The following is a 15,619-nucleotide window of genomic DNA, read 5'->3' on the forward strand; positions in this document are numbered from 1 at the left end:
GCATCTGGCTCATAGATCATGCCTGTCCAATCAAGTGTTCTCGTAACACAGAGGAAACTTGAACTGAAAAGATGGCTTTATGTCTCATTTCCACACTTTCAACTGAACATAATTGTTATTAATTATTTTCATGCAGACATTTCTAAAACTTCTTTAAAGGTGTACTTTAAAAAAACAGAAAATAGAAAGTTGTAAACATTCTGCCATTAAAATACTAAAATATCTGATAAAAACAACTTTGTAGGGTTTTAAGTTTGTTGTGTTTACTGGTCGGGGTGGGGGGAGGAGGGGCTGAGTGCTAAGCTAGAGTAAAAAGCGCTATATAAGAAGTAGCCCAATCACACTTTGGTCCTCTTACTGAAATTACTTTGCTTGTTTTACTGTATGTGATAATAATCTGAATTCTAATCCTTTTTTGTTTTTATGTATTTATTTATTTTGCTGCAAATGCAACACAAAATTTGGAAGATGCCTGTTTTTAGGGTTTGGCTTGCATTGGAGTTATTTCTTTTTTTTTTTACTGACATTGAAGCAACGATTTACAGCCTAGATTGCATCAGCAGTTATTTCACTGAAATGAATCAAAGGCAGGTTTGTGTGAAAAGAAATGTACCTGGGAGTCCAGTAGACACTGGTCAGAGATATGTCGGTTATAAATGCTGCTTGTGCTGCAGACTAACATCAGCAGCACAAACATGAAGCATTGACTATGGAGGGCTTGATGGATGGAAGGGTTGATGGTTGGTACTCCAAGTCAACCAGCAGATGGCGCAAAGTAACATTGATTTGTTGCAGGAAACGAGGCGAGCAGTAAAAGACAGAGTGTACTAAGATAACTTTAATCAGAATTAATATTATACAAGAAGCTTTATATGGCAGTCTGTGCTCATGAGTCATGGAGGCTATAGAGTGCTGTGTTTTAAATTTTGACCACTGTAGTTCACGATTGTCTTACGACTAGCATCAGCAGCCACGCCGATTGGGTCACGTGATCCGCTCAGATCTGCGTCCGTGGACATCTGCAAAATGGAGGTGAGGTTCTGGCAAATGTTGCAAATTAATTACGGTTGTGTGAGACATGCATGGAGACAGTGGCTATTCTGTAACACTTACGCGACAGTGCTCAGAGGGCGTATTGTGTTGCATCATAACATGTGGCTGCTCTGTTACTGTAAAGCTGGTCGTTTTAGCTAAGACTGTAGCTAAGCTAATGGTGGTCCAACAAGACTAAACATTCAGCTCTCCGGCTATGGAGCTGGAGAGCAGTATATTGTGTTGGGGTTGGCGCTTTCCCAAATAAATAAATAAACAATCTCGCTGGAGTTTATAAACCAAAGGTAGTTATTAGAGCAAGTGCGTTTTGCTTGTTTATGTGTATATTGTTAGTGTTGCTAGAGTACCTGCGTCTGTCTTGAAGCGAGCTAATGCTAGCTGCTAAAGCTAATGCAGCTCAGGCTAACCCAGACTGTACTATGGACACGGACACGTTAGATGGTATATGCAGCATGTCACGTAATATAATTCCGTGTGTTTTGGTTTTTTAAGTGTTGTGGGGTTGTTGTTTTTTTAACTGAGTGTGTCGCCTAAGAGTTAAGGTCACAGTCTGGTATTAAGGGCTGACACTACAGCTGAACAGCCTAATTTCATAACTGATAAATATTCAAATATTGTTTTCTCTTTGTTTTTGTTTTTATCTTTTCTATAAATGATATTTTTAGTCTCACTGTGGAGGTAAATTTGTATATATTTGTGTATATTTTCCACCACAACCGATTTGTTAGTCTGTAGGTGTTGGTTTAAAACACGAATTACATTTTATTAACAAGAACAATAATTGATGTCTGAAGAAACCTTCAGTAAAACACTTTAATTAATGCTGAAGTTGAAATTTCAGGCTCAGAGTACGAAGAAACCACCTGTTGTGAAAAGCTGCCATATAAAAATATTGATTGCAGAATCCCATACATTTCATCTGGCCATTTATGCTTAACTCATTCACTGCCATTGACGTCTATAGCCGTCAATGGCAGTGAATGAGTCAATGGGTTTAACTCATTCACTGCCAATGGCTGGCAGTGAATGAGTTAAGATAATAAAAATAACCATAGGAAATTTCCTTAATCCGTTACATACATCAATATAGTTTTTTATGTATCTCTGTTTTACTGAATTGTTATATTTGATGTCTTTTTTAATAAATTTGTATGTTTTTTCCAAGACACAACGTTGTTTAAACAAAGACGGACATTTTGCTGATTTAAAAAAGAAAGAAAGAGAAAGTGTCTGAAACACAATTCTTGTGTGTAATGTCTTACTTTAGGGTTATTAGTACAGCGTAGTAGCAACTTCTTACGTGTAGGGTCATTTCACAGTTAGTTTTGTGATGCATCTTTAACCAGGTGGTGTGTTTGCTTTTTTTTTTTTTTTTATAGGACCGTGGCGCTAAAGAGCCTGAGCAGCTCAGAAAGCTGTTCATTGGAGGTCTGAGCTTTGAAACTACGGAGGAGAGTTTACGGGCCCATTTTGAACAATGGGGTACCCTTACAGATTGTGTGGTTTGTATTTTTCTCATGGGCTAGTTTTAAAATGATTTCAAATACAGGTGACAACGTGTAAATGTAATAGCACACCACTTGAACTGTACCTGTTAAACCTGTTTTGTCCCTAGGTAATGAGAGATCCTAACAGCAAACGATCAAGAGGGTTTGGCTTTGTAACATACTCGTCTGTAAGGGAAGTCGATGATGCCATGAAAGCAAGACCTCATAAAGTAGATGGCCGAGTTGTAGAGCCCAAGAGGGCTGTGTCCCGAGAGGTAAAATAAAGGAAGAAATTAATAAATCCCAGACCAGAGCACAGTTACTATAGATATGTTATTGTTTGGTGTGTACTTACTAATGCACTCCACTTTAGGACTCCAATAAACCAGGCGCCCATCTGACAGTGAAGAAGATCTTTGTTGGTGGCATCAAGGAAGATACTGAGGAGTACCACATTCGCGAGTATTTTGAGAAATATGGAAAGATCGAATGCATTGACATCATGGAGGAACGCTCCACAGGGAAGAAGAGAGGATTCTGCTTTGTCACTTTTGATGACCATGATACTGTAGACAAAATTGTTGGTATGGGCTCATTCAGATTTCAGAGTTAGCCAAACTGTTAGTAAACAGAAAGCAGTGAATAAACATGTAATGTTTTTCCTATTTTCCTTGAAGCCCAGAAATTCCACACAATCAACTTCCACAATTGTGAAGTCAGGAAAGCTCTGTCAAAACAGGAAATGAGTGCTATGTCCAATAACAGGGGTAAGCATGCAATCAAAGAAAGATTAAAATTAGACTTACTGATTTGGCATGTACAGTATGCAGTTCATGTCATAAAAATCTTTAAAATTATACCTTTCTTTAAATAGGCAGGAGCGGGGGATCGGGAAATTTCATGGGCAGAGGTGGTAATTTTGGAGGCGGCGGCAACTTTGGCAGAGGTGGGTAGTTTGCATGTCAAGTCAAAGCACTTCTGGCCTTAAGCACATTAATTTGAAGTTTAAATTTGGGATGGAAGCACAGAAATAACATCAAAACTTCACAGTACTTGCAAATATTGCATATACGTGTGTTCTATGTGTCAGTACGAGTGTCTTTGTGTGGATGTCTATATCAAAGTGTACTGTGTATTTATGAATTGATCAATATAAAAGACCATTTGCTCTCAAATTCTGGTGCCTATGCTAATATAAACCTACCATCAGTAGTCTTCAGTAGATTACCATACTGCATGTAAAAAGACAGTTTCAAATTAAGGTTTGCTATGTGAGCAGAAGTAATATAATTTCTTTTAATTAAGGCATTCGGTTTTAGATAATAGGAGTCTAAAACTATGTTTAGAATCAGAATCGCGTTTATTGGCCAAGTATATGCATTGTGTCTAGCATTGTGACAGTTCAACTGTTTGGGAGGGAGATGGCAAGGGGAAAAAACAGTTTCTGTGTCGGGTGGTCCTGGTCTGCAGGCTTCTATACATTTGGCAGCAGGTCAGGGTCGGTGTCCAGGGTGTGAGGGGTCTGTGATGTTGATTGGGATCATTATAATATGTGATTCTTCTTGGTAATCTCTTTATCTTGTTTTTTAGGTGGCTATGGTGGAGGACGGGGTGGATATGGGGATGATTTTGACAATGGTGAGCCGTTTTTCAAAGGTTTTGCCTTTTAATGAGTTTAAACTATAGCAGGTGCACTGATTTAGGGGTCAAAAGTCACTAAGGTGGTTATTTTAATGGGTTTAAAAGTCATGCTTACACAACTGGTGTGTCTGTAGAATACTCTTTGCAGTAGTGCCATGTTATAACAGTTTGTCTGTGTTATAGAAAAAAAATCATTTATTTTTAATTTTTATTTTGTTTCTTAATTAAATAATAGGTCCAGGAGGAAATTATGATGGCGGACCAGGTTATGGAGGTGGCCGAGGGGGCTACGGAGGTGGAGGTCCTGGGTATGGCAACCAGGGTGGAGGATTTGGTGGCAACTGTGACGGAGGCTATGGAGGTAATGGTGGAGGTAAAAGTTTTATTTCCTACAGAATTTTGATTGAATTGCCCGCGGGATGTGAATAGCGAAGGTGTGTGCGAGATAGTTGAAACCAAAGCTTTCCTTAAAATTGACCTGCATCTTCAGGATATGGAGGTGGTGGAAATTACAATGACTTTGGAAACTATGGTGGTCAGCAGTCAAACTATGGGCCCATGAAGGGAAACAGCTTTGGAGGCAGGAACTCAGGTGGACCCTATGGCGGTAAGTTTCACCCTGCAGTTTCTCGTAGTACCTTCAGACTTCAAGTCTGAGTAACAGCATCGTAATTTTGCGACTGCAGGTGGATACGGCTCCGGTGGTGGCAGCGGCGGCTACGGCTCTCGGCGATATTAATTATTTAATGTTGTGGTAAGTTGCATTCAGCTTCACACCGCCCTCGTAGCACAGTACAGAGTGAGCCCATAAAAAGTGCAGAATAACTATTTGTTCTATCCTGTATCCATTCAACAGGCTTCAGTTCTTAGCAGCAGAGGCGAGGAGGTGAGCAAAGGAATTGTCAGGAAAGCTGCAGGTTACTTTGAGGCAGTCATCTGAAAGCATTAGAGGAACACACAAGTCAGAAATTACTGCAGCTAAATCGGAGAAGTTTATGGAAGAAGGACTGTATACAAGACATGAGTGCAGATGATACTCTACCCTAATTGTGATAGATGTTTCCCTACTGAGCAATTTTTCCTTCTGTGCGTCTGAAGTGTGTGTGTGTATTGTGCCTGTGGTATCAGGGATAAAGAGTAAAGTGTTTTGGGGTTGCTATGTTTTTTTTGTTTTTTTTAATCTGAAGTCAGTTCTAAATATCTTTATTTTTCTTTTTTATATGGGTAAGTTTTCTGCTGGCCAATTAACCTTTGTCTTTTAACCTGGTTTTTGTCACATAGAATAATAATTTTAGGTCCTTAGATAAGATAGCTTTATACATTCATTCTAAAGTTATTATGATTTCACAATTGCAAGTGTCAAGTGTATTTTTTGATTTTGTATGTAAAGCTCAGTGTGTAAATCCCTCGTAGTACCAGTGTCAACAATTACAAGCAGTCTGGAGTAGAATTAAGGGAATCCCTCACTCTTCTTGTTCCCAGCAAACCGAATTATAGATTGTTCAAATATTTTGATTAGTTGAAAAAGACCGAATAAAATTGTGTAGTAAAGTAACATGAGGTTCAGTGCATCTTTGGTTCAGAAAAAGATGAAATGAGTTATTAATATATCTGTTGCTTGCTTATTGTGACTGAAGTGTAGCAAATCAGCTGGTCCACAACTTTCCCATCTGCTGGAGTATTATTTAGGAGCTCTGTGACGTGAAAATAGTGTATGCGTGTTGCATTCATGTACTTGTACCAGGGTCAATATAAAGGGAGTTTTGGGTAGTCCTAGTGAAGGGCCCAGACACCACTTACGCAAGTAGGATAACAGCTACAAGCACCAGCATTTTGGGCTTCAGCGTCACTAGTGTGGAAGATTTGCAGATGACTGTCAGACAGGACGTCTTCAGCCCCAGCACAGTGGACCAGTCAGCAGTTTGAGAGAGAAGGGAGAAGGCAGCATCGAGCACAACGCCCATGGAGGAAGCTTGCAGTGTCGTGCCTGATAGTGAGCATCTATCTTTTTTTCAAGACTAGCTAAACTCTCCAGCAGCCCGTGCTAGTGAAGAAAGACTAGGACACACTGGAGGTCCTGTTGAGTCAGAGATACCGCAGTTTTACCCGCAAATACTAGAACTCAGACATTAAGAAGAAAAGGGAATGAGTATTTCACAAAGCTGACTTGAGAAGATGGAACAGGTAAGAGTAACCATTTTGCTTGATTTACAGATGTGGAAAGAGGAATTCTCTTCTTGCTGAAAATCTGTAAAGACCTGATAACATGGAAGGTTCTGGATGGGTAAGACTTTTTTTTTTTTTTTTTTTTTAAATATTGTCCAAGCCTGCTCCTATTTCAATCTAATGCTGATTACACAAGGTGCAAAACACAGGGTGTTTTAAGATAAACAAAGCAGGTTGACCTTCAGTATTTGTCTACTTTGAGCAGAATCAGCATGTGCCCTTCACCCCACTGCTCGGTACGCTTTGAAGCCAAATACTCTTTATGCTTATCATCAGTATATTTTAAAGCTCAAATAAAGGTGGTGGTGATTGAACACTTGAAACAGAAAGATTATCATCCATTCCAAGAAAGGAAGTTAAGAAAGTTTTATAAGTAACTACTTTCAGTTGCTCCCCTACTTCAAAGGGTAGGTCTGCATATTTCATTTGACCAAATCCTACACCCAATGCCCTTCTTGGCACAACCCTCCAAGGGATTTGTATCTCCTTCCAGGATCAAACTGAGTAAATGTGTAAACCACTACACAAGGAGCTCCCATTTTTAGTTTTATCATGTATCAAACAATCCTAATCCCAAAAGGTGCAAAGTCAGAAAAATCAACAGTTATAATATTACAGTATCAATTCACACAGTATAAACTGTGACTTATTAAATAAGCACTTTAAACTGGAGGCTGAGGCTCTCTAGAAAGCTAACATTTTTAAAAAGAAATGTAACCAATTTTTTAAAAGAATTGTTTAAAAAAAAACTATCAGCAGGGGTCACAGGCACGTATAGCATTAAATGTGAGTATACTCAAATATTGGTGTAATAGATGAAAGCATAGTATTTTTCCATTACAGGCCATTTACAAAGTGCTTCCATTTGTTTCAGTTCTCAGAGTAGCCAAGTAAGCCAGCAAATTGAGGGACTTTTTGTAAAGTTTCCATAATCATGACAAGTCCTCCTACGGCACATATACCGTGTAGTTTTTAGAAGTGATGAATGATCTTTCATCAAATGCATAAAAATAAACTTGACATTTAATTATTTTTTTAACTTATTTCTGATTTATATGTATTCATGTTTGTGATACTTTGGTCGTGTTGCGACTAGGTGGACAAAGTTTAGGTGTCAAATGTTTTGATTCCACATACTTTATGTCTAGACTGCTCAGTATAAAAAACAAAAACGGTGCCCACTGTTATCCTGTCTCTCCCAGGATATTATCTTTGCAAAGGCATGTAAAATAACCAGCCTCATGTCAGGAGAGACAAAGAGCGAGTCAACGAAGGAAAGAAAAGAAAAACTTATTTGTTAAGGGCACACCAGTGAACCATTTTGTCTGCTAAGCAGAATATGTAACGTTTGACTTATGTGTTTGAATAAAGGGATTTTTCATGATATGAGTGTTTTATTTCTTAAACTGTTTCTTTATTCCTCAGAGTAAATGTTATCAGAGCATTTTATTATTTGATTAACGTGTGTCCTTGGAATTTTTTTTTTAAACTCTACCCTCCAGTTTTGTTTGCCACGTGCAGAAAACAGGCTTGACAACCAAAGGGGAGAGTCTGTGTGTGAAAGTGCATGGCGTGGGGGCACATTGATTGCAACAGGCTTTGCCTTTGAATGCACTTTCCCGTTGGAGTATTGTGGACTTGTCATTCATGTTTAGCGCTGAGCATACTCGACTGTACCTTGACAATTGTGCCCTTTGTACCGCGTCATAAAGAATGCCGTGGGTGTGAGTTATTTTACCAGGAGTTTTAATAGAATAAAAAGATTTGGGTTACTGTACAAACAAGCTCGCTCCTATACAAGTTGAGCAGATTGTGAAAGCATTTCAATCCAGTGACGTCTTTGTGTCTTTACAAAATTCTATTCATTTGCTGCGCTGTAAGCACTTTAGCAAAGCATTCATGTCAGGAACGGTCTTGAACATGAAGTAGGTTATGCAATAGTATCTTAAAACTACATATCCATCTGGCACCAATCTGTTGTGGGCTGTGGCTGCAGCATAGCACGCAATATTGTTTTCAGTCAGCGGGAGGCTAAGTAGCTATATGAATAGTTTATTTCAAAGCACAAAAATCAGAATAAAAAAGGGGAGCAAATCATAAGGATAAAGTTATAAAATAAGTAACTGATTGAAATAGTCATTAGCATACAGAAATATAATATATATACAATATATATGTACAAACACAGTAACTTTTTTTTTAATCAATCTCAGTGCTTATATTTACAAACTATTGGTTAAAGAATCTGTGAAGGTGTCGGAGTACAAAAGAAGTAAAATATAAAAAAATAGTAGAACATTCAAGAAAGCAAAAACTATACAATAGTTCTGCTGAGCTATTAACGCTTAAAGCTGAGCAACTACAAAGTTATTGCATAGTATAGTATACTATAATAATGAAGTACCATATTACAAAGGAGATCAGTGTCTGTTGTCACTTTTAAAAGTCTTTTTAATGCGGGGAACGAGAAAGACGCTGCCATCCGTTGACTGCTGAAGGGAGTACTCTGATGGGGAGTAGGAATTTCCCTTCTCATCTCTCAACATGCCAAAGACCTCCAGGTACAAGTTGTTGAGCTGCCACTTCATTTCCTTCAGGTCTGTCATGTTCTTGCTCTTCTCACTCAGCAGGCGCTCTTTTTCTTCCTTCAGCGAGTCCAGCTCACTCTCCAAACCCACTATGTTCTGCATCTTGCGTTTACGGCAGTTCTGGGCTGCCACCTTGTTCTTTCCGCGGCGGCGTATGTCGCGGACCAGGGCCAGCTGGGCCTCGTTCAGTTGGTGTTTTGACATCATCTCATTAAAATCATCAACGGGGAGGTTGATAATCATGTCAACGGTAAAGGGGATTTTTAGCGCCTTGGCTCTCTGTTCGTCTCTGGAGAGACGCACATTAGAGCGTTTCTTCGCTTTATCTTTGGTGAAGGGGGCGTTCTTGTGGCTGCTCTCTTCTCCTGGGTCCACCTTATGTTTGGGATTCTTCTCGTGCTCGTTTGGTTGCTGAGATGGTATAGATACGGAAATTGCTGCGTGTGCGTCATCTGGTTGGAAATTTAATGAAAACATCTCAGAGTAGTCAGATTCTGCGCTGCCAGGGTTCTGGTCCATCTCCTCCATGTCCGAGTCGCTGCATCTAAAGGACTCGCTTCCATATGCAGATTTTGCAGGACTTGCATTTGTAGAGATCCCCGAATCTGAGTCTGGCTGTTCTGTTATTAGATTTTTCTTGCTTCTGTCAAAGGCATCTCCGGGTGAGAGGCTGTACAAATCCATGGGAGTGAAGGGGGCCTCGTTCGGGACATCGGACATGGCAGCACTTTCGTTTCCTTCGAGCTCATGCTGACCACTGCTCTCTTCCAATATAGTGTTCTGATAAAATATGTTACAGAAACTTTCTGCGCCTAAATTGCCATTTAATTGAGAGGTTTTTACTTTTATCGGGCTGAGGCCATCAGCTGGAGCCATGCTGGGAACGGAGCTGTCAAATGTGTTCATAAACTCTGTGGGATCGACATTTAAACTGTTTGCTTTCTCATCTGTCATGGGGTAAAAAGAGTAGTTTGGATTCTGTATTTCAGGGCTGTCTTGAAGGGGATAGGTTGTGGTCTCCAGTGTGTCCTCCATTTGCATGTTGAGGCATTCCTACAAAAAAAAATTACAATTTTAAAATAAATGCACTCATTTTAAGTACGGCTTAAAAAAATCTCAACATTTATGTGGTAGGATATTAAAAAGCCTACAAAAAAAGACTTATCACACATTCAAAACTGAATGACTGTTATTAAGTGGTTTCATTGTTGAAATATTGAAACCTAAGATTAGTATGTTTTATAAGTATAATTTTACTCTATTAAATTCTCCTTCTTAATCTGTTATCATCACTAAACAGGGTTTCAGCTAACAAAGTCTGAACCATTGAGCTGTTCAGTTGTTGCAGCTCCCTGTGCTCCACTGAATGCCGGTAGAGCTGGTTTTAGCACAAGATTGCCTACTGTGATTAACAAAACTATCCAGTTGTTGAAATGTCAGAACTTCCTACTGCTGTAAACAGAATATCTTATCTTCATGAAGCAGCTTTTACAAGTTTGAGCACAATTCCACTCAGCTTTCATGTCTACACTTTTAGTATCATCACCAACTAACTAGATTAGTCCTGCCAATTCTATTTTGTGGTTACAACCGCAGCCCAGTCCACTCAGTCAAAGGTCAAGGCAACTAATGGTGCAATGCTCCACCCACCAGCTAATGCAAATATGAGGTGCCTTGAAACAGAGCTGATAAAGCAGCTAATGAAAATGACTTCACCTTTCTGCTACTAAGCAAAGATTTGAAGACACACCTGATCTGAGCAAGCTATCTTTTGGCTCTGCGCAAAAATGTTAGTGGCTATTAATCACATGAATTATATAACCCCTGAGCAACCATGCTTCTGATGCTGTAAAATGTCTAGATGATGAAATTTAGTCGGAGTGGAATTAGCAGTGTGCACTGGATTCCTAAAGCAAACAACAACTGTTTGTCTTCTAATGTCAAGCTCCTGCCATTTATCCATTTTTTTTCTTTTTGTATTTGTTCCACCACACGAAATGCCATGTCGCTGAGTTCGTAGAATCTCTGTGTCATACCTGCAGCTCGGGGAGGGACAGAATCTCCATCCAGGCCTCCTCCAAATCTGGGGGCATTCCCTGTGGTGCTGGTGGTGGCAGCTGTCCTGGGGAGAGGGTGGCAGGTGATGGAGCTGGTTGTTCGGGGGACATCATCATGTTGCTGCTGATGGCTGCTGAGACAGCAGGTGTGTCCAGACAAACTGAAGTGTTCTAGGAGACAAAAGAGATATGACAGTTTTTATACAGCTAAAAACGATGCCCAACAATCACGCGGTTCATTTCTGTTAATTTCTGATCAATGTTCTTACCTCAGTTTCTTCTACAGGAAACGTCTCTGCCAGTAGCTGCAAATATTCATCGAATGACATGGCGTCACTTGTTTCTGTGAAACTGGCATTCTGCAACAGAAGTTAAAATACCTTGTGTTACTTTTTACCATCTAGCATCTACCAGCTTTTTGGCACACCATGTTTTAACAGCAGCACATGATTGTGTATTTATAGCGCTCAGGTCCCTGCAGAGCACTGATGCAAAACTGAAGTCCAACCTGCGCTGCTGCATTTACACAGGATGAGGTGGTAACCTAGCTACAACACAGCCAGAGCCTATAAAATGAGGTGGGAGGGGTGTACCTTTGACATGAGTAATGATGGAGCGTGTATGTACCTGTGTACCTACCTCTAGAGGTGTGACGGCAGGCTGCAGCGGGGCTCGAGGTATGTATTCTCCCGTCTCCTCATCTAGCTGTAGCTGTGCCAGCAGGGCCTTCTCCTGCTCCCGGAGCAAATGCAGCTTCTTCTCCTCCTCCAGCTCCCGCTGCCTCTGGAGCTCATGCTCTTTCTGACGGTGGTTGTAGTCAAACACTTCACGCCTGGCACCAAGATCAATGTCTTGCTTCCACAGTATGTCAATCAGGTCCATGTCCTAGAAAGACAGCCGCAGATCGGTTAACAGAGTTTGCAAGCAGCCATGCTGTCCTGCATAGGAGTGTTCTGAGCATCGCAGCCAAACAGAACGTCCCTGCTGCGAAGCGTGACTGTTGCACCTGCCACACCCTGTCCCTCAGTATCTGATCACCGACAACAACACAGGCACTAATGTCAAGGGACAGAAACTGCATGAATAATGAACGCATTTCTCTCCTTCCTCTGTTGTCACCACACACCAGCAAAAGACACATATCCTCATTTGATACTTTTTCCAGTGAAGGGAAGTAGTCACTGCTTATCCAGTTACGCAGAAGTGTGAATTTGTTTGGCGTATTCAGACTCCCACACAGCCAGGGATCGTTTTTTAGCGAGTACTTAAAGTTCAGATTTAAAGGATGGTTCCAAACTAGTTTAGAAGTTAAATCATATTACACCATTTAGAAAATGTGGCCATAGTATACAGTATTATGGTTGGTGAAGAACATATGAGCGAAGAACATATAAACATATAAACAAAGTAGAATTGGCACTGTAATTCGTCAATTATGATTATGCGGTAAATGTATAATAGTGTTGCATTTACATTTGCCTATTTGGCAACAGCTACATTGATGCCAACCTATAGCTACAGTTCTTTGAAGGTGCTCAGGTTACGGCAAAGGCGTTACGGCAGGTTACGGCAAACCCTTCTGAGACCTTACGCTACAGCGTAAGGTCTCAGAAGGGTTTGTGTTACAATGTACCTTTGTACCTAATCACACTATGAGGTCATAATGTCATACTGAGTGAAATTAAAATGCTTATTTCCTCAATTTCACCCTCACTAGGTATTTAAGTCAACTATTACAAGTACTACTAAATTATCTTAGCACAATAATAGTCTTGTCCTACATATATTTACACATTAGGCAGAGCATGCGATGACATTTTAGTACCATTTCCTGTAGATTTCCCCTAACTTGCCGATTGTTATTTGCCTTTTTAAACAAGGATGTCTAAAGATAAATTATGCTGGCCCCTTCTCTGGGCTTTTAGCAGAATTTATTTACAGAAGGAAAGTGTTTCACAAGGCCCAAGGATGTTACATAAACCCGCAATACTGGTTTACACAAAAAAAAATAAAAAATGAGCATGTGACTTGTTTGTGCCTCAGATTTGGGTGTAAACATTACTTATGAGCTTGGGTTTATAATACAAAAAAAGAGAGAGAGCCTAGAGGACACCAAAAGGGAACTCAGGGAGAATAAAGAACAAAGCAGAACAATGTACAATAAGGAGGATGTGGGACTGTTTAGAAAAACCCTGTCAGATAATGTTTTCTTCAATTTTCTTTTTTAATAAAAACAGGATGAGTCACAAGCCTCCGCAAACTAATAATAATGGCATATGAGCACCTATAAATACTTTAAGCCATTGTTGACACCATTTTCCTGACTACAGTTGTGGTGCTGAAGAAAAAAAAAAAAGAATCCACTAACCCTCTTTGCCTCTGTGTTGCATCAGAGCTATGACCACTGAAGGATTACACATTACTAAGGCTGCTCGCTGGTTGGAAGGTGAGCACACAACTAGACATTATGGTTTGTACAGGAATGAGGAAGTCCCTTAAAATGTCTGTGTGGGATGTCTAAACTCACTTCTTGAGGTTGCTGATGTTTTCTAACAAACAACAATAAAAAGAAGAAAAGAAAGAAAGAAAGAAAGAAAAAACACTCTTGTCTGTTGGTCACACCTAATAAGCTCATCAGACAAGTCACGCCAGTCCTTTAGAAAAAACAACCACCGCAAGGCCAAAAAACTGACTGTTGTCAGTCAGTGATTTCAGTGTGGTTGTTAAATTAGCCTGTTGTTATAATGCAGCTTTATAAACAGCACATTCTGTATTAATGGCAACTGGGCTCTGTGAATATGGGTGTGCTTAAGTAATGGTGTCACAATCAACTGCCACAAGACATGGACCGGCACCAGAACAAGGGGGGGGAAAGGCTGAGAAAACTACTTCCTGCACCTTGATGCCACACAAAAACCAGTCAAAAAAGCTTTTACACACAGAGCCTTCAGAATGACAGTTACCAGAGATACATATTAAACTTAACAAGCCTTTAGTGTTGGTTGTTCATTTACTTATCTACAGTTAAACACAAGGCCCCGAAAGAGGCACCCGAACCTGCTGTTGTAACATACCTTTTTTCAACACCATTCAGTGGACATCCAATCTCAACTGTGGATGATGAAACACAGCTGCACAGCCCTTTGGGCCCTCATCAGTCAACTGTACTTCCACTGACCCTCACCTATGACAAGCTTAGCGAAACACTAAAGATGCGAGGCCATGTCACAGGAAAAAATAAACTTCAACCAAGTTCAATATTTTCATTCAGTGTATAAGAACAGGTCTAGTAATATTTGGTCCTTTTTTATTAACTCTGTAAAACACACAGCAAAGACATAAGCAGCAGTAAAAGAAATCATTCATGGTGGTTATAAAAGCTATCAGATATGGGATCACATGCTTTGAGCAGGAGGAGGGCGGGGTGGGCAGGGGGAGATGATGACACAGTTACGACAAATGCTTCAACACAGTCCAGGTTCTGTTTGTCTAACTTGCCAGGATAAAATAACCTGTTATTTTATTCGGGCAATCGATCACAACACTAATATCTGAACCTGTTCTGTTAATGGGGATTTTTTCCTGTCCAGGAAAAGCGTCACAAGTGGATGACTTGCAGAACTGAAAGACAGTTAACATGTCTAACTCTAAGACAGCCTGTCGGCGTAGTCTACCTCACACTTTTAAAGCTATAACGTCTGTAACACCGGCGTAAATACACTAGTACTGTAATTTAGCTGTAATTTAACTGATAAATAAAAGTTTACATAAAGTCTATCTCTCTAATAGCCCGCATTAAAAAGGAAGTTGACAGTCAATGTCAGATAGTTTGTCTAATCTTTTCTAGAGAGAAATACTCTATTTACCTGTTGACCGGAATGCATCACCTCCATTTCCATCATTATGGAGCTCTGTCGTGAGGTTTTGAGGGAAAAAAAACTCCGTATGATTGAAAAATTTGTGAGTTATTCCTTATATTGGATATAAAAATGGCGAGCGGTCTGGAGGCGATATAGTCCGTCACGGGAGCTGAGCGGCGAGAAGTGCTGCTTCCTCCAAACCTAATGAGCATTACGGAAATGATGGCCCTCCCCACCGGGATCGTCCCCCTCGCAGCGGCCTATGAGGGCTGGAGATAAGGACTGTGTGTGCGTGCGCATGGAGAACACAATAGTTGCCACGCAAAAAAATTACACAACATATTTATGTGTAAGTTAAACATTTTATAATACATTAACCATTACGTAATTTGCAACATGTTATATCGTTCGTTTATAGACAGCTTTATGTATGCCAGCTCATAAAAGAAATGTGTACCTTGTATTTTAACTTCGTCACTGATGTGACCAGACTTTGTTTGGTGCATAACTCCCCCTGCTGGTGACCGTGACCAGCGTGGAGCTGGAGACCCTGGGGCCCTGATGTTCCTTGTGCAGCTGGGTAGACCATCACAAAATCATAAAGAGAGAAACAGAACACCCACCTATATGTGGTAAAAGTCCCAATGCAGAATGATTCCTGTTAGTTTATATGTTTTTGTTTGTTTATTGGCTTGTTTGTTTTTGGA

At 40.1% G+C, this 15,619-nt stretch overlaps 2 protein-coding genes across 6 annotated transcripts; one reads left to right on the forward strand and one right to left on the reverse strand.

The window, feature by feature from the left end:
* The first annotated feature begins 840 nt into the window (after window positions 1-840).
* hnrnpa3 (heterogeneous nuclear ribonucleoprotein A3) lies at window positions 841-11,118 on the forward strand. Of its 5 annotated transcripts, none has more exons than XR_013974009.1 (12): window positions 842-1,032; window positions 2,433-2,555; window positions 2,669-2,815; window positions 2,914-3,124; window positions 3,218-3,307; window positions 3,415-3,486; window positions 4,131-4,178; window positions 4,417-4,554; window positions 4,672-4,788; window positions 4,868-4,935; window positions 6,396-6,465; window positions 11,038-11,118. XR_013974009.1 is itself a non-coding variant. In XM_080902122.1 (11 exons), exons 1-10 carry the CDS (start codon window positions 1,027-1,029, stop codon window positions 4,918-4,920), a joined length of 993 nt encoding a protein of 330 aa, XP_080758248.1. In that variant the 5' UTR covers window positions 841-1,026; the 3' UTR covers window positions 4,921-4,935; window positions 5,038-5,736. The 5 variants fall into 5 exon arrangements, 3 of the variants coding, with proteins under 3 accessions (XP_080758248.1, XP_080758247.1, XP_080758246.1); XR_013974010.1 differs by lacking the exon at window positions 11,038-11,118 and adding an exon at window positions 7,610-7,792; XM_080902122.1 differs by lacking the exons at window positions 6,396-6,465; window positions 11,038-11,118 and adding an exon at window positions 5,038-5,736 and having other exon boundaries at window positions 841-1,032; window positions 4,417-4,542.
* Window positions 8,150-15,214, reverse strand: nfe2l2a (nfe2 like bZIP transcription factor 2a). The gene is made up of 5 exons (XM_080902119.1): window positions 14,919-15,214; window positions 11,692-11,937; window positions 11,322-11,411; window positions 11,032-11,223; window positions 8,150-10,048 (listed from the first exon to the last, which is right to left on the reverse strand). The coding sequence occupies exons 1-5, from the start codon at window positions 14,952-14,954 to the stop codon at window positions 8,828-8,830; spliced, it is 1,785 nt and encodes a 594-aa protein (XP_080758245.1). The 5' UTR covers window positions 14,955-15,214; the 3' UTR covers window positions 8,150-8,827.
* Window positions 15,215-15,619: the final 405 nt, after the last annotated feature.

This window comes from Rhamphochromis sp. 'chilingali' (assembly GCF_963969265.1).
Source record: "Rhamphochromis sp. 'chilingali' genome assembly, chromosome: 14".
Classification (NCBI taxonomy): Eukaryota; Metazoa; Chordata; class Actinopteri; order Cichliformes; family Cichlidae; genus Rhamphochromis; species Rhamphochromis sp. 'chilingali'.